Source organism: Ciona robusta, chromosome 4, assembly GCF_009617815.1.
Source record: "Ciona robusta chromosome 4, ASM961781v2".
In the NCBI taxonomy this organism is placed as follows: domain Eukaryota; kingdom Metazoa; phylum Chordata; class Ascidiacea; order Phlebobranchia; family Cionidae; genus Ciona; species Ciona robusta.
Window position 1 is genome coordinate 5,679,059 of NC_143238.1, and position 25,525 is coordinate 5,704,583.

Here is a 25,525-nt window from a genome sequence, read left to right on the forward strand (position 1 = left end):
CACATGGGGTGGGTTCTCAAGGTCTGTTTTCTTTACGTGGAAATAGAACAAACCGATTTAGCAAATAAAAGGTCGCGTGTTCGGGACATATGTCGTTTATGCTTGGCCGGAAATACAAATAGCGATATTCCACACATCTGTTATGTTTATGTAGCTACGGCCTTGGCACAATGCCACGAATTATAATTACTGAGGCGTTCAATGCTAAACTTATTACGGTTATCGTGTGGAAATATTCAAAACAAAATTGGTTAAACGTCGTAAAAATTATACGTGTTTATAACGAGACAAAGAAAAAATTGCTCTGACCGATTCTTATCTGTTCCACTATATTCTATAAAATACGTTTGCTCCCCACAAAAGTTAATTACACAAACCATTCTTACTTTTTATAAATAAGTAGTCTTCTTTAGATTTTGTTTGTTGGATTTTAAACTTGCCGTGTAAACATAAAAACGTAAACTTGAGAAAATGTTTAAGCAGTAAAAGTTTTAGATCTCTGATACAAATTATTATTATTATTAATCGATTGTATAATCTTGTATCTTCTGTGAATTGATTATGTGCTTTACTTTAGGTAGATTAATTGATTTGCAACTATTAGTATCTGAATACTGCAGCAATGGAAGTTAACATATATATATAGTAGGGTGGGGTAAGATAGGCATTTTTCATTCTTTTTTTCTGTACCATTTGGTAGTAAACAAAGAGCATTCAAAGAATCATAAAACTGTATCCTTACGACTCCCATAGACCGTTGTTAATGGTTTAAAACACGATCAAAATATTTAAATATTGTGTGTTAAAGGTGTCCTGTCTTCCTTAATCCTGCTATGTAGTAGCATGGCCTACTCAATACATTGAGTAGGCCATGGTAGTAGGGTGGGGTAAGATGGGCATGTTTGCATTTTTATTCCTTGTACCATTTGGTAGTAAACAAAGAATATTTACAAAATTATAAAAATGTATCCTCACGACTTGACATTTAGTAATAAACAAAGAATATTTACAAAAGCATAAAATGTATCCTCGTAAGTGTTAACGGGATCCCATCTTACCCAATAGCACTGTGGCTTCAAATAATGAACCAAACTTTAAATAACGCGTAGTTTATTCTGGCTACAGCAGGCTGCACAGTTGGTGCGTAAAACGCAAACGACATTGGTATAAACATACATCAGGATTATCCAAAAACAGCGTATACGCAGCAGCTGTTTTAAACAGATAAAAGTCGGTGGACGCCATACCACATGCGGTTAAACGCAACGTTGGTTTTCACATTTCAGTATACAATTTTTAGAATTTTCTGCTTTTTCAATAATATACAATTATGTTTTTTAATAATAACCAATTTCCCATTTTTCAATAATATACAATTATCTGTTTTCAATAATATATATTTTTCTATTTTTAATAATATACAATTTTGTATTTTTCAATAACACAATTTTCTGTTGACGTGTAAAGAACTGTTGTTTTGATCGTCGCAATAACAAGAATAGTAATGCGTGAATACCCTTGAGTAAAATGTTAATAACGTCTTGTTTGTGTATTGACGTACTATGCAATTACTATATAGTAGGGTGGGGAAAGATGGGACATCTTTTTTTCTATTTTCTTGTCACATTTGGTAGCAAACAAAGAACATTAAAAGAATTAAAACAATACATCCTCACGACGCTCATAAACCGTTGTTAATTGTTTAAAACACGATCAGAATATTTAGATATCATAGTATTCCATCTTACCCCACAGTATTAAATGTACAAATAAAATCAATTTGTCTTTTTGGGAATGTTTTGCCAAATGATAGAACTGTGACTGTGCTTGTGGAGTGCCCAATTTATCAAAACTGTCAACTTTGCGGTGGCATATATGACGTATTATGCCACTTATTCCTTCACGGCATATACCGTATTGATTACAAAATAATTAGACCACTGCATGCAGGATTAAGTAACCTCGTTGGTGGAAAGTGGTGTGGTATAGCTACTTCTTATTAAAAACAGATTTATACGGTTGCGGGTTACCACATGCGTTATGGGCCACTTCTGGGTAATATTGCCCAAAGCTTTGTGGTTAATTTAGTTCTCTAAATGTTCATATTTTGACAGTAGAGTCATTAACGTATTCGTTGCAAAAATTAGGATTTTACTATTACGTTATGGAATTTTTAAACGTAGCTACGATGGGCAATGGGTTTCTTTATCCCCTTTGTGGTTAATTAAATGCCTAAATAGAAATTAAGGTGTTTTCCCAGTAAGACTATGTCACGAAATAAAAAAGAGCAAATTTCCATCGTGTTTACGTTTAGATGTATAGATTAATCTACATACAATATTATGACACCGTTTTAAAGATGTTCTGTTTTTATATACAGTCTATTTTGACCTCATTACGTCAACTACAAATACCTTGATTGTAGTTTCTATAAGTTTACAGCTTCAAGCGCCGATTTTAAAACTATTCGTATCTTTAATCCTGCTGCTGGAGCAAAACACAACACCTCGCTTTGAGCGTTGCCTTAGATGGGGAGCAGTGTTCCCTGTGCCGTTAGCGTCTGCTGGTCAAATATTATAGTAAAGGAAGAGTATATAAAAATTAGGAAACACTTAAAAAAATTCATTTCGACCCGCAAACAATGTTAATTACCCTCCCCGCTTTTCTTGATTTACCGCACTTCTGTAACTTTAACATTTTAACTTGCTGCAGTTGCAGGACGTGTCACTTCAGATGAAGCTCGTTGTAAACCATGCTGGTTGGATTATTTGTTTCTCCTGCAAGACATAAGTTAAGTAGTATATTATCAAACTAGTTGAATGAATGAATGTAGTTTTGTTTGCTTATGCAAATATTACTATTCCAATATTCTATGTTTAAAATAAGTTATTATAGCTATAATGTTATTATACAGTATATAGTATTGTGCCTTGTGTTTATATTATTCTTATTTTATTATTACTTTATTTCTGATTGACAACTTTTTTTCGGAATCGACGTCGCTTATTTTTCCGTAACTAAATACGTCACTCGTGGCTTGAAATCGTTTACATAATTTATCCGTTCGTAATACGTCACTCAAATGACAACGTGTCTTAACCGTGCGTCGTATTCGCTTACGCTCGCAATAACACGTCATAGTTACGCTCTACTGCGCGCTTGCGACGTTACGTTTCGTTTTTTTTGTACGCATGCGTTATGCGACGTTTTTGATTTCATGTGCCCCCATGCGCGTTTTGCGTCTTTCCAAGGCACATTACTAGCATATCATATCTTCGCGTTATAAGCGCTCATCATATGTATGTGTTATAAGCGCTCCAGCGATGTAGGAAGAACAAAGAATTGGTAAGTTAATTCATATTACGCATTGTTACGTACACCATGCTATTTTCTAGAATTTGAGATGTGACGTCTTGAAGTGGTGATGACGTAACAGAACAACCAACTTCGTAAGTTGTTTGTTTTTGTCCTCAACTAGCTTTTATGTGACAGGCTATTATTTTTAGAATATGATATATATGTGACGTCACAGAGGATTAAGCGGACCATCGCACATAAAGAAGAATGAAGGTGATAATGACATAATAATACATAAACAGACAATTACCGATTATATTTTTGCAGAAATATCGGCACTAAGCTGCAGAAGAAAAGCACAAGGTAAATGAATTATCATTATTGTTTATCATTAGAATATCCTATTTATACTCGCCTCGGGGGTAGCGGGGCATCTTCAGTCTTTACCCGTGGTGTGTTCTGTTTCATGCACATGGTGCCCGCTAACGAGTTACCACATACGTAACCGTAGTCTAATAATACAACTTCTTTATTAAACTATGATGTATCTTTGAAGGTGATTTTTTCATATTTTTGTGTATGGCTGGCAGTGTATAAAATCCGTAAGGAGACCATTAATTGCAGCCTGGGACGTTGCTGCTAAACAAATAAATAAATAAATGTTTTTTACCGTAAAATGTTTTATTTTTCATGCTGAACTTTATAGGAATGTATATGCTATAGTATAGGGTGAGGGAAGATGGGACACCTTTTCATTCTGTTTTCTCGTCCAATTTGGTAGTTAACAGCAAGGATAATGCAAAGAAATATATAACCGTATCCTTACGACTCCCACAAACCGTTGTTAATTGTTTAAAGCACAATCAAGGTAATTGGATATTATGAGCTAAAGGTGTCTCATCTTCCCCCACCTTACTATATGACGTTTTTTCAATTTGTATCGTAACTATTTTGTTTTATTGTTTAGCCGAAGAACAAAGACGAAAACGCCATTGAAGGAAATATGGTTTGAGGTTTTTAGTTTTGTGTTATGTGTGTTTGATTGCGCTGTTGTGTTGTCAGCTATATTTCTGCTAGAGCTAATTTTGCCAGCTTTTTTTAGTCAGTTACTACACAGTGCATTTTGCATATCAGTGAAATATATACAATGAAACTGTGGCGAACATCTTGCTGGATCGGATTTTGTTCTTGTACACCCTATTCAGTGTTTCTTCTGCAAAGATCGAATCTTTCTGCGATTCTGTATGTTCCTAATTAGTTGGTAAGAACGACATGTTGGTACACAAATACTCGAGTAATTTTAACGCGCAGTATAATATCAACGCATGAATGTAATTCAATTTACCTAAAATTTCAAATTCCTGATGTAACGTCTCTATTAACGATATAGTTTATAATATAGTATAAACTCAACGTCAAGTAGCGTAATTGGGAGGATGGCCACGTCACAATTATGCTATGACGTCGATACGGTGGGTCAGAGCATTGTCCTGACCCTGCGTTCGGCGCGGTTACGTCATCTCGATTGAGTTACGTCACGCTTAGGTTGTTGCGCTGTAAATATTTAGGTCACTGTCAATGCGGTTCGTAGCAATCTGACGCAGTTTCGTAACGGTCGATGTTGTGCGTAATATCCGGGCGATTAATATACTGTGTGAAGATACGGCGAGAGTATCGCGGTATCAACATGGCGACTTAACATTTGATTTGGGACATGCGGAGCTGTTGTTGGCTTCGACCCCTTGTGGTCGAACATTCAATATGGTGTACACTGCGTATGATTATCCTTCAGGATTTGAACCCCATTTCTTTGTTCATGTTTCAATGATATGTCCGCGATAAATGTAGATATTTTTGTCCCCCTATTTTTGGTATGAGTGAGCTGTTCTGTGTGTTGCATGTTTTATCACTTTTTATATTTGTGCGCATTGTTGTACTTTTTTTAATCTTTTTGTTGCGCACATTTTTGTTGCGCACATTGTCTATGTGCATTCGTCGTGCCATTTTTATCTATGCGGTTTCTTTAACCTGAGAGGACAGTAACATCCCGCAAGGGTTTCTCACCTAAGTAGAAACCCACTAGCATTGGCTGGGGGCTTGTCGTGCCGTAGTGGCTTTCCACCAACGCCAGTCACATAAACAATGAGGGTATATTAATCTTGTTATTATTTTACAGAAGGCAATTTTATAGAGGATCTTACGAATATGATGTTTATAATCTATCTGTTGTCTTAGACTGATTGGCTCTCAGTTTTTTAATTGTAATGTTACAACTTTTTCTTTGAATGCATGTACTAGATGTAATGCTAAATAAATTGATGTACAGTTTAGGCATTTATTCTTTTATTCTTACAAACAAATTTGCGAATGCGAAGAATAAACTCGTTTAAATCTTTCCGCATGTAGGCAGTAGAGATTCGTAAAAAGTTAACTATTGTCCTTCTTTTGTATTAAACTAAACTTTGGATTTGTTGTTTAGTATAACGGAAGCATTCGTCGACCCTTTTGAAACGCCGTTTTGGCGTTTACAAAAATATATTGAAAAATTCACGAAATATTATTTGTAGGTTTTTATTCAATACTTGGTGTACAGCGGATAGCGGATTAATTCTGAACGCTTTTCTTTAATAATTCAAAGCCCAGATGGTAGCCTAATAATTGCGTCGCAGCTGCGTTGTCACTTTATTACTTTCTTTCGAGACAGCCATGTGATTTTCGTGAGACAACCAGCAGTTTGACAGTAGCCAGCAGTTTGCAATTGATTAAAATCAAAGGACGGTTAAACATGGACAGCGAGTTTAGGGCGTTTTAAAGGCGTGTGCGTATTGTTTTTTTACTAAGGGAGTAGGCTTTTCACTATTGCGTTCAGTTTAACTTTATGGATTTGTTACTAGATATATTGTAAAGCTGCCAATAGTGGATACACCTATAAATAGTATTATTCCAATTTCAAATAAGATCAACAGAATGTCGGAGACCGAAAATCCGACGAGTCAGCAAAGCGAACCTGGTACGTAAGACAACACGTGTGTTTTGTTTACTCTTGTTTTTGCTGAACAATTTTGACGTCGTTTTTCAATATATAACACAATATTAATTTATATTCCAATAAATACATCATATTTGCTTTTAAACTGCCGAATAAAAAACTTCTATACTTTTGAATATTTTAATTTATAAATAATAATATATTTTCTGTAATTTACATACACAGAAGAGTTGAAATTAAAAAGACAAGTTGGATTAGTTGGCGGCATCAGTCTTATAGTTGGGACAATTATTGGATCTGGAATTTTCATATCCCCCAAGGGAGTATTCCTCAATGCTGGTTCCGTGGGAGCTGGATTACTTGTAAGTTATGTAGTTTATTTGGGTGTCAGTGAAGAATCCTTCCCTACACTAAATATAACCACTAGCCCCTGCCCTCCAAAATCATAATGCCTAACCACCAACCTCTAACCCACCAGCCTAATATAATATGTAGCGTACTGGAGGATTCTTCACTAGTGGCCCCCATTTGTTATACAACATAAAGTGCCCCCATATTGATATAAATCCTTGCCTTATTACCTAAGGATACTAGGTGTGTAGCGTGATAATGGTACCATTATGGGTGTGTGTGTCTTCAGGACATAAAACACATTGTTTTATCAGTGTGACAAAACTTCAAGTTATATTATATAATATATATTTCGAATCAACTTTCAAATTTAAATTGACCAATCAGGTTAATAATGTGCACCAACATTTTAATCTTTGCAAATATGTTTAGATATGGTTTTTCTGCGGAGTTCTTTCAACATTTGGAGCTTTGTGCTATGCCGAACTTGGAACCATGATCCCAAAGTCTGGCGGAGAATTCCCTATCTTATTAGAAGCATTTGGTCCCATACCTGCTTATCTATTCGCTTGGACAGCTACAGTTGTTCTCAAGCCTTCATCATTGTGCCTTTTATCGCTTACTTTTGCAAAGTATGCGCTAACACCTGCTTATGGTGGGAAGTGACATTATTTTTTATCTTTAATTTAGTAAAAAATAGTAAATATGATTTATGTAATTTTAAAAACGAAATCTATAAAATCAAAGATAAACATGACATGATGTACATTCTACAGTTTTACATTGTAAGACACAAAGAATGAAATAGGGACACCTAAATATGCGTCAAGAAACAGTATGATATATGTTACCTTAAATTTAGTTAATATACAGATGTATTTTTGATTTTTTGGTTTCGTTTACTGTGGTTTCAAAAGGGGATATGTAAAATTGAATACCATATAGGATATAGCCTTCTATAGTTTACAGTTTTACAACAATGTGTGTTGGGGATAGAATTGGTATATGTATACATAACATTCATATTGCTACTCGATCATACAGAGGAAGTTGAATTGATGGTAATCAGGAAATACTGTATTACCAAATACAATGGCTTGGTGCACTGTTTCACAGTATACTACAATATTTTGTAATAAATTTACTAAAATTAACAAGTATTTTAATATCATGAAAATGTCACTTTCAGGCAACTGTGACAGCGTCCCAGAATCCGCCACAAAACTTGTGGCCGCTTGTTTGATTCTCATAGTTGTTTTTATAAACTGTGCAAGTGTGAAGCTATCAACAAAAGTCGTCACTTTTTTCGGCATTGGAAAAATTCTAAGCTTGATTATTATAATTATTGCTGGAATCGTACGACTTGGTCAAGGTAAGGAGGCTTTGTTCCCAGGCAGTAATTTGAATTTTATGTTTTTTTTCTTAATTTACAAAAAAAAGTAAAAGTAATGTAATGTTATGTTTTCTTAATTTACAAAAAAAACCTAACATTAAATTGCAGGTTACACACAAAACTTCCAGAGTTCATTTGAAGGGACCACACCTGGTGTACGTGAAGTAACACTTGCATTCTATCAAGGTCTATGGGCTTTTGACGGTTGGAATCAACTTAACTATGTAGTAGAAGAATTAAAGGTACAAAGTACAGTTTCAGGCTAATATGTAGAAGATAGAATAGGTATGCATACAACTAAAGGTCAAAAGCACAGTTTTATCATGTATTTCCACCTTTTTAGTTTTTTAACTTTACTTTTTTTACTGATTCACTGTTTTTGTGTAAACACAATGTTTGATTTACTGTTTTTGTTGCTTTAGAGTTTAGAGTAAACTTGGCCAGTATTATGAGCTTTTGATTTTAATGTAATGATTTTTTTAAAGTATTTTTTTAATACGCTAACAAACGAATTGCGATTTACAGAATCCTTACAAGACCCTACCTCGAGCTCTTGTTGCCTCCATGTTAATTGTAACCGGTCTCTACCTCTTAACCAACGTCTCCTATCTTACTGTGATGTCATTAGATGAAATTTTGTCGTCAAATGCTGTTGCAGCTGTGAGTACAATTTGCGTCATTGCGTGATGTATATATATTAATATTGAAGCCCTAACTGTTAAAAAAAAATTTAAAAAAATAATCGCAAATAAAACATGTTAACAAAAAAAGTAAAAAAAATACTCCAAAAATTACCTACCAAGCGGGTAAAAGTATAAAACAGAATGGCTGTGTTATAAGGATTGTTGTTGTCCTACCATGTGAGGACAAATAAGTTACATTCATTTATCTCAACGCTTTGGATTGCTTACAAGTACACATATGCGTTTCAGAGCTTTGGCGAAGTTGTCTTAGGTTTCATGGTTTGGATTATCCCGTTCTCAGTTGCAGCATCTGTGTTTGGAACATGTGTTGGTTCTTGCTTCACAGCTGGTAAAGTTGATTTGAGCAGCTGTGGTTTTCATTTCCAATATTGCAGTTGCTAAATTAAATTCTTTGAAATGCAGTTGACAGTCTAAACACTATACTATAGTTTGATTTTTTTCTTTTTTGTTTGGTATTTTGTATTAGTTTGTTGTACTTGTCGCATAATAATTCAAATGCTCTCTTGTTTAACTTGTTATAAATGACTGTGTCTTTTACTGTAAGCCATCTGGAAATGATAGTATTTGTTGCCTACTTGCTAAATTTTCTAGTCCAGAATCACAACCATCAATGCATCAAAATGACCACTTACCCTTAGATAACTATTGTCATATTAATTAACACTTGCGTGTAAATGGTGCAGGTCGTATATCGTATGCTGCCGCAAGAGAAGGACATTTCAATCAAGTTTTAGCAATGGTTCATATTAAACATTTCACCCCAGCACCTGCAGTTATTCTGAATGTAAGTTCATATTCAAATACTTGTAATATAATATAGTAGGTGAGGGAAAGATAGGACAACTTTAGCAAAAAATATCCAAATATCCTTATTGTGTTTTTAACAAATAACAATGGTCCATGGGAGCCGTTAGGACAGGGTTATATAATTTTTTGAATGTTTTTTTGTTTACTACTAAATGGGACGAAAAATAGGATAAATGGTGTCCCATCTACCCCATCCTACTATACAATAATAACTTTATTTGTCCCTTTGATTACAGTAGCGAAGATGTAGAAGTATTTTAAATGAAAAGACAGGATATAGTGACAAAACCACAGTTGTTTACAGTTACAAACATATTATTATTTAATTGAAAGAAAATAAGCGTGGTTGCTGGTCAAAATCAAGGAGATTTTTAATGCACATTTTTTTTGCAGGGCACAATTGCATTGCTAATGGTGATTCCAAATGACTTTGATAGCTTGGTGAACTACTATAGTTTTGCAACATGGGCATTCTACTTCACCACTTGCATCACTGTTTTGTACTTTAGATACAAAATGCCAGATCGACCTAGACCAGTTAAGGTAAAACTCCTAATTGTTTGTTATAAGTATTATTAAAGTAAAACTACTAAAATATTTAATAAAAGTCCTCAGTCCTGTGTTACATTACATACATAAAATTTGCTGGTTTATCCAACATTTAAAAAAACACTGGTTTTATATTTAAATATATTTAAATTAGCATTATTGAACAAATCAAATATTGCCAATGAATTGTGCATATTTCTTTTAATTGCATTGAGCCAAGGGAATAATTAAACTACAGTTTTAAACATTAAATTTTTACCAACTGGATCAATATGAATAAAATCACAACAATCCATTGTTTGACTGTATAATTAATGCAATTAATCTTAATGTTAATTTGAATGGGCCATTAGATTCCACCTACAATGTTTTCTTTTTGATTAAGTTTTATTATAAAGTTAATGATTAATTTAATTAAGTTAATGGTTGAATGAATGTATCTAATTTGTTATCTTCTCATGGCGGGACAACTACGATCTTTATAACATGAATGTTCTGTTTTCTATACTTCGTGCCCGTTTATGAGTTGTAATTATGTGGGTGAATATAGTGTTTTTTATGTCGGGCTGACGATTTGAACAACCTATTAGTGACCACTGGGTTGCAGCAACTGCCACTAATTGTCTTGCACAAGCACAAGGACAAATCAACAACGGTAGCAGCGCCTAGTACGCCCTTGCAGTCCGGGGTGTTGGTGGTCAAATCTGGTCTAAATCCCAGATGCTTCATAAGGACCTCACCCACAAAAAATTAAAATAGAGTACGCCCTACAATTGTTCCACGGGGCCAGGATGGTTAATTTAACTTTAATTCACATATATCTAATACACATTCACTTTATCCTTAGGTGCCATTACCCATTCCGATCATATTTTCTCTGTCTTCCTTGTGCTTAGTGCTTGCCCCAATAATAGATGACCCACAAATACAATATCTAATTGCTGTGGTTACAATCTTACTTGGACTTGTGTTTTACTTTCCATTTGTGCATTTTAAGTTGAAAAGCCAAGCAATAAGTAAGTATGTTTAAAAACAAACTGTTTAATTGTTAAATAGAGAATTTCTAATGATTTTTTGAATGGTTTTGTTTTAAGTGTAAAGTTTTAACGAAAACCTTTTTTTTACAAAATATGAACACATTTTTACAGAAGATTTGTTTTGAATGAAAAGTTTTGATGATAATCTTTTTTTTTCAGGAAATTTCAACATATTTTTGCAGAAGACATTAATGGTTTCCTTACCTGAAGAAACTACCGTCTGAGATAAAAGTTTTATATTTCGGTACAAACTGTAAAAGTTTTATTAACTTTCGTTAAGAGATTGTCTAAATGGATCTCATGCTATATGATATGCGTTCTAGCCAGCTTTTAAGTTACTTAATGTTGTAACGGCTAGTGTACTACAAGACATTGTGAAAAGTCTTTTGATGTTTTGAAATTATAGTTGTGATTAGCAGTAGCACTGTATGTATTATTGTATTTTCATTTAATACTCTCTCTGTGACATTCTAAAACTAACTGAGTATTGTATTTATATGGATCTGACCAATTCATTTAATAATATTTATGTGATATTTCATTCTAAAACAGACTTAAAATTTGTGTAATGTGTTTTATATTTTGTCTGATCAAGTTTCTATCTTCCAATCTCCCAAAGCACTATCTTTACTCACTGTATTAACTGTTTAAACGCAAAATACTTCAATGTGTGGATGTTTTTCTTTATCGATTCTTCAGCGGATTATTTTAAACTCAACTGTTATTTTTAAATGACATTGTGCTATGCGTATGTTAAAATACAATAAATAATGTGGTATCTATAACTCGTGACATAGAACTGCTAGATTGTTGATCTCATCTGTTAAAATATCAAAATCATTGTTTTATTTGATAGGAAATAAAAAACTTCACAGTTGTAAATTAAGAAATATGAATAAATTAGTGATCAAGAGAAAGCTGCTTGAAATCTGATGCACTGCATTCAACCTGGGAATAAAAATTTATGAAAAACTTTCGGAATTAAGGTAAAAATCCTTTATATTATATGTGTGTTAGGGGCTACAGTATGGGACACGGTATGGGGACCAGAGTTTGCCCATAACCCCAACATCATATATGCACATTCTGTTATATGTGGATGAGGTTCTCAGTGTTGCACGCCATAGGTCTTAGGATTTAGGCCAGAATTTGCCCATTGCCATTACCCCTAGTTTTTTAAACTATATAGCCTTGAATAAGTTTTACCTTTATGTCTGCTACACAGAGACTTGCAGCACGCTTTGGTTTCACTTGCACTTTATTTGAATTTTTTGATTCATTTTCTAATTGTTTTGGTTTTACGTACACTACAGTTGTGGGCGGACAAGACGATTTTCGTTTCATTATACCGTGTTGTGTATCTGGAAAAAATGTTTGTAGTTGGTTATTCCAACCTTAAACAAGTATTTTCCGAGTTTTTGATTGTTTAGTAAATAGTTTTAATCTTTTATTATTTGAAACATCATTAAATCAATTTTGTGAAAATTATATTTCTAATATATGTTTATTCCTGCCTGTTTTATAATAAGGGATAGCTTGTGTTGTACATAGTAGTATATAGTAGGATCTGTGTTGTTTTATTACTTCTAGTTTAACCAGGGATGGCATACTCGGCTACCGACTAAACTAGTCGCCGCCTAAATTTGATTTTGCTTATTTAGTCGCTCGACTAAAATTTTAGTCGGCCGATTTTGACCGACTAACTTCTGTAATGAGTAATTCACAGAAACTTAGTCGGCCGACTAAATGTGAAAAACCACCAACCAAATTTTATTTTTTAGTCTGCCGACTAAAAAAACGCGGTAACCAATAGTTACCGCAACCGACTCGTTTAGTCGGTAGCCGAGTATCCCAGGTTGGGTAACATGTCTAAGTTGAAGAAAATTATGCCAGCTAAAAGTATAAAAATGTCAAAATATTTTGTTTGTTCATTTAACAACTATTGTAGTGATCAACAATATACCATTTTTTGTTTTAGACTACTATGTGTTATGTTATAATGTAGATACGCTTGACAAAGGTATTAAAATATGCAAAGAATCCGACTTACTGGTTATATCTATGGCTGATGTAGATGGAACTTTAGTTTGTGACGATAGAACTTTTTTTAGATCTCGCACCCACTCTTGTTTGGTGGTTAGTGTTGGGGCTTGCAGAGTATAAACATGTTCTCGTCCTTCTGACCATATTTCGAATTTTCGTGCATCGCTTTTTATAGTGTCAGACATCCCAGCACTTCCCATCTAATCATGTTTAATGAAAGAGAAATGTGGCAGTTTGGAAAAAGTTAAATTTCATATATTTCGAAAATTGATTTTTTGTTTTGATATCTATGTGTTTTCTGTTTATACAAATGGTACTTTTTTGTACAGCAGTTGTAATGTTAAAATAATGGTTACCTTGTTGTTTTGGTATACATATTTATGCCCTCTGTTGAAAGACTGTAAACATGTATATTCTAATTTAATAGACCATTTAAGCAATGCTTAATGTGAAAGATTGAAATAGTATTCACCTTAATTGAGTTTTTATACAAATATTGCAATCCTTTAACTTTTGCAACTGGGGATATATTTGGGTTGGTCGTCTTGCTGTGTTCATCATCTAAATTCTCAGCTGTTTGAGCTTTACAAATAAGTACCTCATCATCGTAGAGAAATAAATGACGTTGGATTAGTTTGCTGCGAATAATTTAGTTTATTTATATACCTGAGACTATATAACAAAAATATACGTAAGACAAACTCAAAAATTATGTTTTTCGACAAAAAACTGTCTTGTAACTTGTAAAGCATTTACCGAAAGTTTTATTTTTATTTGTTTTACCTGAAAGGCTGAAACTATACCAAAAATAAATAAAATAAATAAAAATTCTGTTTTTTTAATGAAAGACTATATTGTAAGCATTTACCTAAACCGTGGCCTTTTTAGACTCTTTACTCTTGATTTCTTATGATCAACTTGCATTGTAAACTGCCCTTGTAGATGCAACTTCCCAAGTAATGTTAGATCACCCTATAAAAGTATTGCTGTTTAATGAAAAAATATATCTTTAATTACAATAACAAAAGTCATATTAATTAGCATGTTATAATTGTTTTTATAAAATATCTTTGATTATAAAAACGCTATCAGAACATACCAATGAGATGGGAAGTAGTAGAAAACAACAGTCATTATAACACGATAAGGATAAAAGAAATAAAATTGTATTATTTAAAAGTGTGGCTGTTAAATAAAAGAGTTGTGTTGCCCTTACTTTGTAACCAGTGATCATAACTTGATGCATTCCATCATTTACTGATTTAAGAACTTCTAACATAGCTTGGACGGCTGCCTGGAGTTCTTTTAAGTGTGTGCTGCTGTACTTTAGCATTTGCTGTAAATGAATAAGACAAAAATAACTAGAAAATGTACACTATGCTGAAAACAATGTTTTATGAAACGAGAATATAGCCAGAATTTTTGCTTTAATTAAATTTATAACTCAATGCAAATGGAGATAAAGAAGCTTTAAATGAAGTTTTCTAGGGCTTAAAGAACCTGTAATAAAAGTTGGTATTTCGTCACTCTTTGAACTGGCTTCAGTAGGAATGCACTCAATGATAAACGGTGTCCCAAATTCTTCTGGCATTGTACAAAGAATGGATGTTGTTCACCCACTAGATTACGAAGATGCTCAGATTTGATGCTGTTCTGGCAATACTCGGAGTAGATCTCAAAATTTTCTTTCTGTATTTGAAAGATTTTGTCAAGAGTCTGACTTTTTTTCAAGGTTTTTGCTCCATTAATTTACCTTATCCAAGAAGCACTTTCCAACACTAGATGGACAATCCATGCATTCATCTAATAATGCAAGAAATACATTGCCATGGAAATCATATATATCTCCCATGTTGCCTAGCAACACTTTTGATTTTCCTTGCAATACAACAGGAACATCTGAGCGTTCAAGATCATCTATGGGTTGTCCGTAACCCTGAATATATCAAGTAATTAAAATTGGCAACATTTTATAACCCTGAATCAAAAAACATCCCAGAATCAGTGAATAGCCCTGAATCATAAAAACACGAGTATTTAAAACTGGAAACTTTCACTTAAAAAAGATAAAAAGAACAGCAACTATAAATATACCAAGTACTAAACACTGGCAACTTTTTAAAAGAGGGAGCAGCCATCAATCACAACACGACACATAGTCTTACCTCTACAATGCTCTTGAGTTCTGTGATGTATGTTCTCTCAGTTGACACCAATTCTTTCATAACATGCCTAAAAATTGATTGAACAAGTTCATGAAATAGTTTATCTATGCTTGAAGTTAAACTCCCTAAAGCATCATTTTGAAGCTGTCCTAAATCTGTTCTTAAAATTAATTAAATGCATGAAATAGGAATACATGCTTGTAGCTGAACAATGCTTGTAGCTGAACAATATAAAGCAATTTTATAAAGTTATTCCCAACTTTTACTTACTGTTGCTTCAAAAAAAGATTTTCAGATTGTTTTTCAACCTTAGGATGGTGTGTCTTACGAGTTGATGGTGGAGATGATGAGACTTGATTGTCTTCAAGTTTGGTAATCTATAAAATGTCCCAGCAAGTTTGTTTTTCGTAATGTAATGTTTCATAACGATAACTCTACTGTTCATCATAATGTTAAATAGATACAGTTGTTTAATATTCTCATACACCGAATAAGCCATTAAAAGATTATTTACATTATTCCCGGTGGCAGAGCTAACAGAAGATACAGATGTTTGGTAAAGCAGTGATTATTAGATATAAAAATGAAATACATTTAGAATTCTTACCACCAATCGTGAGTTTCTTTTTGTTCCCCTCTTATAGTTTGCCAAAAAACAAAAATAAACAGACTAGCACAAACGATCAATAATTAAAAATTTTTTTTAAATATATTATTTTTACTGTTAAGTTTCAAATACATTATGACAGTTGTTTTCCGCAACACGAATAAAGCAAGTTACATTCATTTATTCGTAAAATATGATAATAAAATAACAAAGCGAACATACCCCATTTTGTTTATTTTCTCTGTTTACTTCTCGCTTGCTTGTTTTGGGTGAATCAGTTGTCTTTTTCGATGGTTCTACAAGTTGTATGGGTCGATCTCCATGTTTTGTTGTCACTTTTTTCAAGCTTGCTCTACGTTTCTTGTAAAGTTGAATTACTTCATCTAACCTTGATTTCACATGGGAAGATAGACCCTTAAAGATAATTGGTTTAAATAATTAAATTTAATCCTTTTTAAACATCTTTTTAAACCTTAATTAATATTAAGATATTCAAAAAAAAATTGACTTCATACTTCTTTAACAACAGTGTTATTAAAAGCCATGAATGGTATCACCCTTAGTCTTTGGTATATAATAATAAATCACCTCTGCTTCAGATGACCAAACTCTTCCACAAAGTTTACTGGCATCAGAATTCATAATACCAATGATTTTTTCTTTATTTTTGAACCTTGTTTCTAATTCATCAAAAGCAGACGTTGCACCATCTAATGTCAAACTTTTTTCAAGGACTTGACCAGCAAGAAAGGACATTCCATCTTCACACCACTGTCGTACCTGTTTAAGTTTTGTGTTATACAATTATACTATCAGTAATATGTCCATTACTAAATACCATTAGCCACTTGAATAAATGAATAAATCCCACTTGTGTATATTCACAAGTCATAAGTCTCAGAACAACTTGAGATATTATAAAGGTTTCCTTTTTTTTATAAAGTTTGTACTTTTATGAGCTACTATGACTATTGCTCATATTGTAGCCCTAGTAATGTATTGAGGTCTTTTATATGTAGATTTAACCTTCAGCTTATGCTTATAAACAAGCTATACCATTTCTTTCAATCGATCAATGAAATTTATGTCACAAACCTCATTGATTTGGGTGAGAAAAGTTTGGTAGGATTTCACCGAATCCTGAAGTCTTGAAACTTCTTCATTAATTATTGAAGACAAGTTGCTAAGCTCATCTGTCTTAGGTTGGATACAGTCTACTGCATAATGGCCGACTGTAACCAGATCTGAACCACTTCTTTGCACATTTTCACAAAGTGTTAGACATTCCTTTGAAACAAAACATAACATAAAAATTCAAGATGCAAAATAACACACTGAAAAAAGTTGTTTTCAAATACGTTTCCACGTACTTTACTTTGTTGTTCAAGTCCAGTAAGATCACTTATAAGACTTTCCATCCACAGGGCTGTGATTCCAACACTTGAGTATTTCATCTCAATCTGTTTCTGAATTGATTCCAGCTTGGAACATACTTCTCTATAATCCTAAAAAAAATATTATTAAATGTTATGATTCATTAATAAAGACACCAATGAAAAAATTGTTGCAATTTTTTATTGCTCCTTTCTTAATTGGCCACTTGAGTTTTTATAAAAATATTAATTACTCCTTGAGTGTTCAATACGTTATTTTTGGTACAAATCAATTATTGGACCATTTACATGCAGATGCTTCTTTTCCTTATTATACTTGAACAAAAAGATATATTTTAAAACATAACATAAACACTATTCTACCTCTTCAAAGAGCCGTAGTTCTAAACATTGTTTCATTTTCTCCTTGTATTTCAACCAGAAGTTCTCAAATGTAAGATTTGTCTCAGAGATGAGTGTTGCATAACTGGAAAAAGTCAATGAATGAAAACGTAACTTGTTTGGTTCTTGCATGGCCGAAAGACGTCATTAAGCATAAGTGTTCTGTTTCATACACCTCATGCCAGCTTACCAGTTATCAAGTATGTAACTTTGTGGGTGAGTGGCCGGAAAAAGACAGTTGTTATAACACAAGCGTTCTGTTTCATACACCACATGCCAGCTTTACCCAGTATGTATCTTTGTAGTTGTATATAATCCCAAACAAGATGAGGTTCTGTGGGAATAACTTACCATTCCATGAGGTCGGACTCTACTGCATTTACATCGTTGATGTTTAAGTTTGAGATTTTATCCCTTAGTGATTTTGCTTCTCTCTCCAAACTAAGAATTTCCTCCTGTATGGTTTATATAGTGTTTGTATATATTGATATTGGAGTAATGGGCCAGTTGTGGCCTAAATTGTAAGACCCATGGCGTGCTATGCTACGGGACCAGACCCACATAGAATAGAATGGGAAGACTTGGAGTTTTCTACTATTTTACAACTTTTCAGATAATGAACAACACATTTAACATACAACATTCAATATTAAACATTATTTGTCGAAATCAAGAAAGTTATTTTGTAGGGAAATCTTACTTTATGTGTGTTGGTTTTTATCTGTTGGAAGTTTATAAGCACAGCTGCTGACTTGGAATCATTTGGTAATTCACTTTCAGCCAGAACACTCCCATAATCTTCAAGTGATGTAATAATGGTAGTTGCTTTGGTAGCAAAAGTTTCAACAAGCTGAAAATAACGGGCATGTTATCAATTAGCGCATACACAATTTTTGTTCTTAAGTTATATTTGATGCTACTTATAAAAAGTACATTGGGGGAAAAATATGGGTCTCATAGTCTTATCAAAACTATTTACAAAAGAGATTAACCTTTGTTTTTTATTTTACATGTGATTTAATTATTCTCATTTAATATGAGCAGTTTAAATTCAATCTCTAAGGTATACTTGACTTTACCATTCTGTTGTTAATCCACATTGAATGATCATAACCAAAGGTGCCTTGAAAATCCTCAGTTAAATCAGAAGGATGAATTCGCTGATGTAACTCATCCAAATGTGTCAACATTTCAACCTAAATGAGTATAATTTATTTACATAACTGAAATGATTAAAAAGAAAAGCAATTTTGATTGTAAAAACAAATTAAATGTAATTGATTTACCAAAATCAATTTAAAGGAAAATAGAACAACATAAATTATTTATGTAAATGTTGAATCAGTTGGGTCTTTTAATTAGAGGAACCAAAACAACTGTAAAGTTTGATGAAAAATTGATTATCTGAATTTGATTGAAAGCACACGTACCGGTACCTTCATTGAAAAATCATCTTTTTGCCATCGAAACCCAATATTAGAGATAGCGCCTTGGAAGAAACCTTGTGGTCGTAAAACAAACACGAATCTAATGTTGCCAGGAAAATGTTCCTATAAAATATGCGGAATGAGTAAAACTCTTCAAAAGAGGAGTAAACAAGCCAACAAAATCCAAAGCATTAGAATATTAGATCATTGCCAACTGTATTATACTATATAGCAGTCTGGGGTAAGATGGGATATGCTAGCATCTTAATCAAACATTTCCTGATCGAAAAATTACAACCCTCTTTTAGAGTCGCAAGGCTACAATTATGTAGTTCTGTAAATATTCATGGTTTACTACCAAATGTTACGAAAAAAGAGAATGAAAAGTGTACTATCTTGCCCTACTCAACTATTTCATAGTACTGTAGGTCAGGTTCTGTTTTGTAAAGACGTTTGAAATTTGACAATTGCGATTTTCGCTGACCTTTGTATTCGCATCGTTCCAATCGCATTAAACGTTTTGTTTTCACTAAAAGTGTAATTAAGTAATTTGTATTTACCGCGAGTCGTATAAGCGTTCCTCTGAGTGAAGACCACTTATCCCTCCTCCTGTCCAAAACAATAACAAATCCAAGATCGGCAACAGACGCTCTGAAACATTAAACAATTAATAATAACGACGCCATGAAATGATTACCTGTATATAGAAGTACATAGGGCATGTGCATTATATATCCTACGAAGTAGGGTTTAATAACTTTAATCACTCCGTGTATATGTTAATTGCCCTTTGGGAACAAGTTGCATAAAAAAAACGTTTAAATTTACCACAAGGGTAATACCCTAGGTTGAACTATAACTTTGACTTGTCCATATAGAACCATCGATTTTACTGCTTTACAATATTTTTCATTTATCTCAACCCACTGTTGTTATGGCGGGCTTAGATAAATAGCAATACAAACATACTCAGTAGACCTGTCGTAAAACCAACATTCTGTGAATTGCTATGATAACAGAAACCTGTAAGCACTCTGGGATAAATGTTTTTCATTCTTTACACAACTTTCACGTTTTGGGGTCAATGCCAAAATGACAACTGTATAAAGATATAGTAGGGTGGGGGAAGACGGGATACCTCTAGCACATAATACCTAAACAACGCTCTACTGGAGACGTGAGGACACGGTCTTATAATTATTTAAACGTTCTTTGTTTACTATCAAATGGAACAAGAAAATAGAATGAAAGGGTGTCTCATCTTCCCCAACCTACCATATGGCTAAATGCATCGACTAAAACATATGAACCTGCATACCTCGTTGTTTGTGTTAAGTAGAGTAATGTGTTCTTAAAATCTTCGTCCGGAATTTCATGTAGACTTGGGTAGTGTGGGAAGCAAATAACAGGGCAACCGGATACGTCTTTCCCTCCGTGTATATAAACGTAGCATTGCTGTAACTGGTGACGTAAATTCGCAGCAGTCAATGTACAAGGGTATCCATCACTATTGGAAAACGTCGCCGAATCTATAGAAAAAATAGCATTATTTTTGTAATGTTCCGTATATATTGTTTTGATTTTTTGTTGTTTTTCCTCCAATCCTATTAAAAGCGACGTACATATTTTGTTAGAAGCTGTATAAATTAAAAGAAAGAGGCGTTCTCACCAATAATAATAACTTTGCAGTAATACAAGCCAAATAGGATTGTATTTTTAATTAAACAATGCAATGATACGACTGTTCTAATCTTTCGAAGAGACACATAAAAGTGTTTTCTATTATTCAGTGTGTACCAATTAATTAAAGTAATACGCGTGCAGTTTCCGTATTTTATTTTCCAATTGATTTGTTATTGTCGCTAGTTTCCTATATTGATTTGAAATCTGCACTAAAGGGGTGACGTCATTCAGTTACAGCAGTCAAACGCGGCCGATGTAAAAATTCAGAAATATTCGTGAACCGTCCAGGGCGATGTATTAAATTGTGTCTCAAAGGACTCCAAATTAATCATACGATTACATAGAAGGCACATATGCGATATTTGATATTAGGAGAATAGGATTATGAGATTTCTATTTGATCGCGCAACTCTATATTATTAATTCTGATTTCATTTATACCTGAGCGTTTTAGCAGTAAGTTGTTAACCTGGAATAAAACCGTTTTACAGTGTTACCCATCGTGTATATGGCGTCGTATATATTTACACCCATAAAACCATATGGCGAAATCAGGTATCATAGTAAACAAGCGAATCAAAACAGTTAATTTTGTTAGGTAAAAGTTGATTAGCAATCAACTTGATTTACAAACGTGTACCCTTTCTGGCGTTCGATCCTAATTTCCCATGTTTTCTGACGTCTGAACAAGCGGTTATGAAGTCATAATAGCTTCTCATTTCATCAGGAAATATGACCGAACTCTCGCTGGGATTATATGACTCGTGTCTTTTGGAATTCCCACTTTCTTTGTCCACGTCATCAATCGTTTCCCAGGATACGAAATTCCGCTCGAAAAATCCCAACTCTGTAGACGCGACGTCACTGAACGACCGAAGACGCCATTCCGCGTTTTCCAGTGACGGCATGTTATCAGGAACAGTGATATTCCGAGAAATTGTTGATATTTTTGATAACGTCTTCGTCTGAGAACACTGCAACGAAAATCCGAGCTCTACGTCATCAAGAGAAATTGCTGAATCGGTGACGTCACGGGTGATTTCCCCCTTTCGTGAACTTGTATCACTGTCCTCACTGACGTCATCGCTTAATGTTTCTGACCAAGTACTACCCACGTGACCACGGTTACGCTCCATTGAGCAACAGCCAGTGGAATTAACTCTTCTCAAAACATCGATTTTGTTTGACGAAATGTCTGGTTCGTTCTCAGAATAAGCCCTTCTTAAGATTAAACTTTGTCCTTTGCCTTTCGTCTCGATTGACGCAAGTTGTTTGTTCAGTAATCCTCTCTTCCAGGACAAGTTCATTTCTAAGCATTTCTATGATTATACCAACCCCATCTTGGGCCTACTCTAAGCTATACATCAAAGGATTTTTTATAAGCACAATGTATTTAGGTACATACGAACTTCTATCTTAATCCGAATACGTTAGACTGTTATGTGACGCGTATCTTCTCTTCGTCGAAAACTACAAACAAAAAACTGTATATTGGCCCTGATGCCCGTTAACTTTTACGAGCACATAAATACAGCCAGGTCGATATATGCAAAACACAATATAACGGCTAAAGTGAACAGTCGTATACGCCTACAGCGTTACTAAATGTATTTATTACACTGTTGAAAGGTGAATTATGTAGATAGACTTATCTAAATACTCGCATAAGACCTCGAGGTGTGAGTCAACACGACTCCGTGACCCTGACTATGCTTACCTGCGTCAAAGTTTCTCTTAAATTAATATTTGCGTAACATTGTATAATAACGAAGTCTAATGTGAATGATACACGACAAAGAATTAGAATTGAGCCCCTAGCTGGCCGTTTAGCCTCAAAGGGACAACTGTGTTTATTGAAACTTGCACTTTACGCTAATTAAATGACCTCAAATACCTTTAATACCTTCTACACCAGTATTTAATTTGTTATTCATGACTCTTGTTTTGTGCTGTTGTAAATTTTAACACTGTGGTTTCCTACTAGTCACACTACAGTCTACCACGCGTGTAAAGCATTTTGTGCGCTTGAAATTATAAAGCGCACTTACAGACGTATGTGTTTATTCTAGCCTGCTGTCTATACAAGTATATACACGAGGTAGTGTATAATTAATGTAGAACCTATACTACCACGCTGTAAGAGCTTACGAAACTAAATTAACTCACATCCATAAACCGCACTTACATACTAAGGTGTCATAAAACTGTAGTGTGGATTTTAGCGGTCTCATACACTCCTATTTAACCTTTTATTCAGTCAATTACCTTTTAAATCGAGTTCCTAAAACAGGTTAACAACGCTCAAGAGCGTCCAAGGAATACACACTCGTTAAATGAACTCTTTCACGTTGAAAACAACTCGTATATAGCGCACATGAAAATTTCAAGTGGTTGTGTAGTTGTTGAACCGTGTCAATTTTATTGATTTCTACAAATTTTAGCATATGGCGTTCCCAATATAATCTGAACTAAATGTCTCTGAGTGACTTGGCGCAGAGAATTTAATACAATTTTATAGTTCATGGCACATTGCTTTAATACCCGTGACTATTGGCCAATTGACTGTCCACCAACAGGGAACGCTTATAATATACACAGGAGCGTTCTTCTTTATACTAGAAAGACAAGAGGAAACCGCAATATACACATTACGTACTAATGGACCGTGTTGCACCTATACACATTAAACTGTAGCATAACTTAAACTGTAAGTTTAATTTATAATTAAATCGCTGATTTTCAAACCCACGGTATATATATTCTGCAGCTAATCATAAACAAAATGATTTCAACATATTTTTATATGTGTCTGTCTCAAATCTGTGTAATTGCAGCTAAATGAATCGTGTACGTCTCACCACTTTGCATCTCTGTTAAACCGAACTGAACCAACTATGTTAGCTGGCCACTCTAAATCATAAGTGATCATCAATCGTTATAACTCGGACAGTAAATTATAATAACCTAAACAACCCAGAGGCCATTACAATTGCGTGTAAATAATGTAGTGACGGCCAAATCCGATTTCGCTAATGAAATAATCCTGCTGTCACGTGACCGGCACGTGCAGGTCCTGAACCTTGGTTCTAATCTTAATATAGGGAAATATTGGACACCTTTAGCACATAATATCCAAATATCCTGATATTGTTTTAAACAATTATCAACAGCCTATGGGATTCGTGAGGATACGCAAATAAGTGGACATTGGCGGGTAAATGCATCATAGGGTGTTTGCGATTAGGGGGTGTTGCATAATAAACTTTGTTTTTTATGGCCTTATATTATGTATAGTTAACTGGTATTAATTGCCCTATAACGTAATTTAGATTGACCTAGGTTTGATTTCGATCAAGATTTAACACCCGAACAAAATACTCATACGGTCTCCACTGATCATAACTGACTGCAGAAATGGTTTTATCTTTTATAAACCGCGGTAAACCATTTCCTGAATGCGCTGTACCACAGAATGCAATGTGGGCCTGGTTAAAACAAGATCGATATACAAAAATAGTTGACTCACCGAATTTTCTTCTCACTGCTTTTAGCGTCTTCCACATTTCTTCGTTAGTTTCGTCTTGCCAACTGTCACTCACTCTAATAGACTATAAAGATATATTGCTTTAATTTAATAATAACTTCTGTATTTATATTCCGGTAATACGATAGTATAGTAGGGTGGGAGAAGATGGGTCACTTTTCATTACATTTTCTCGTACCATTTGATGGTAAGCGAAGAACATTCAAAGAATTATAAAACCGTATCCTCACGACTCCCATAGACCGTTGTTATTTATTTAAAACACGGGATATTTGAATATTATACCCCTATGTGTGTCCCGTTTCACCCCACATGAACGACAAATATGCTGAAACAAAACGAACGTAAAAAACTACTCATTTGCTCTAAATAAAAATAACATCCACAATGTCATTGTAATAATCCAAACTAACATACAGGAACGCCATGCAACAGTTTCAAATTTAAAAACTGACTGCAAATATTAAGCTACGTGTTTTCGGTCACAGATTACAATTACTTGGTTCCACTTATTGTTTCAGGCATGTTATGTTCTTTCTATGTTCTCTCTATAATACGCATTAATTTAATATACGAACCGGTTTCATTTTCGAATCTTCAATCCTTTCCATTGTAGAGTAGTCCAAATATAATGTGCGTACGCTGTCTGAATTCACCATGCATATAGAGGTGGTCCTGTAACGATCCGCACTGAATTATTGATCAGCAGATGCCCTGTAGAAGGCATAGGGCGTTCAATGGGAAAGTCAGACGCAAATTAAAGAGTACGGCGCGACATAAGAATAGAATTGCTAAAGTCTAAATTATAAAATCGATTTAAACACGGGTACGAGTTGAATGAATGTAATTTACCTTCAGTTTGCTTTCAATACGCAATGTTAGTGTGTATAAAGTAAGCTGTCTAAATAAAATAATGCCTATGAGATACCCAGGTTATCCTGTACGTAATTTATGCCCATGACGAACAAAATTGTGTCTTTAAGAGAGATGAAACGCGTATTAAATGATGTAAAAATGTTTGTGATTCAGATAAAATGCGACGGACTTTTAAAATAACGTGAAAAATGTTATAATTTTTAGTGGGGTACTTCGTTATTTAATTACTTGTAGTTCTGTAATTTCTAAGTTTATTTTTAAACAGGGTGATAAGAAAT

General features: G+C 33.9%; 2 protein-coding genes across 5 annotated transcripts; one reads left to right on the forward strand and one right to left on the reverse strand.

The window, feature by feature from the left end:
* Positions 1–6,110: 6,110 nt before the first annotated feature.
* Positions 6,111–11,912, forward strand: LOC149737049 (b(0,+)-type amino acid transporter 1-like). The gene is made up of 11 exons (XM_089875968.1): positions 6,111–6,307; positions 6,512–6,648; positions 7,070–7,292; positions 7,827–8,009; positions 8,139–8,272; positions 8,556–8,690; positions 8,963–9,062; positions 9,418–9,518; positions 9,935–10,084; positions 10,938–11,106; positions 11,287–11,912. Exons 1-11 carry the CDS (start codon positions 6,265–6,267, stop codon positions 11,349–11,351), a joined length of 1,440 nt encoding a protein of 479 aa, XP_089732094.1. The 5' UTR covers positions 6,111–6,264; the 3' UTR covers positions 11,352–11,912.
* Positions 11,913–11,950: 38 nt separating this feature from the next.
* Positions 11,951–25,498, reverse strand: LOC149737050 (guanine nucleotide exchange factor DBS-like). Of its 4 annotated transcripts, XM_089875950.1 has the most exons (24): positions 24,950–25,498; positions 24,354–24,435; positions 20,463–20,673; positions 19,705–19,795; positions 19,148–19,267; positions 18,797–18,913; positions 18,418–18,567; positions 18,069–18,172; positions 17,700–17,802; positions 17,313–17,447; positions 17,038–17,229; positions 16,531–16,722; positions 16,165–16,356; positions 15,943–15,972; positions 15,606–15,712; positions 15,336–15,402; positions 14,924–15,106; positions 14,671–14,859; positions 14,387–14,506; positions 14,039–14,142; positions 13,643–13,808; positions 13,178–13,370; positions 12,334–12,488; positions 11,951–12,075 (listed from the first exon to the last, which is right to left on the reverse strand). In XM_089875950.1, exons 1-24 carry the CDS (start codon positions 25,028–25,030, stop codon positions 12,028–12,030), a joined length of 3,132 nt encoding a protein of 1,043 aa, XP_089732076.1. In that variant the 5' UTR covers positions 25,031–25,498; the 3' UTR covers positions 11,951–12,027. The 4 variants fall into 4 exon arrangements, with proteins under 4 accessions (XP_089732076.1, XP_089732073.1, XP_089732074.1 ...); XM_089875947.1 differs by lacking the exons at positions 24,354–24,435; positions 24,950–25,498 and adding an exon at positions 21,468–23,560; XM_089875948.1 differs by lacking the exons at positions 24,354–24,435; positions 24,950–25,498 and adding an exon at positions 21,468–23,559 and having other exon boundaries at positions 19,154–19,267.
* Between the last annotated feature and the right edge of the window lie 27 nt (positions 25,499–25,525).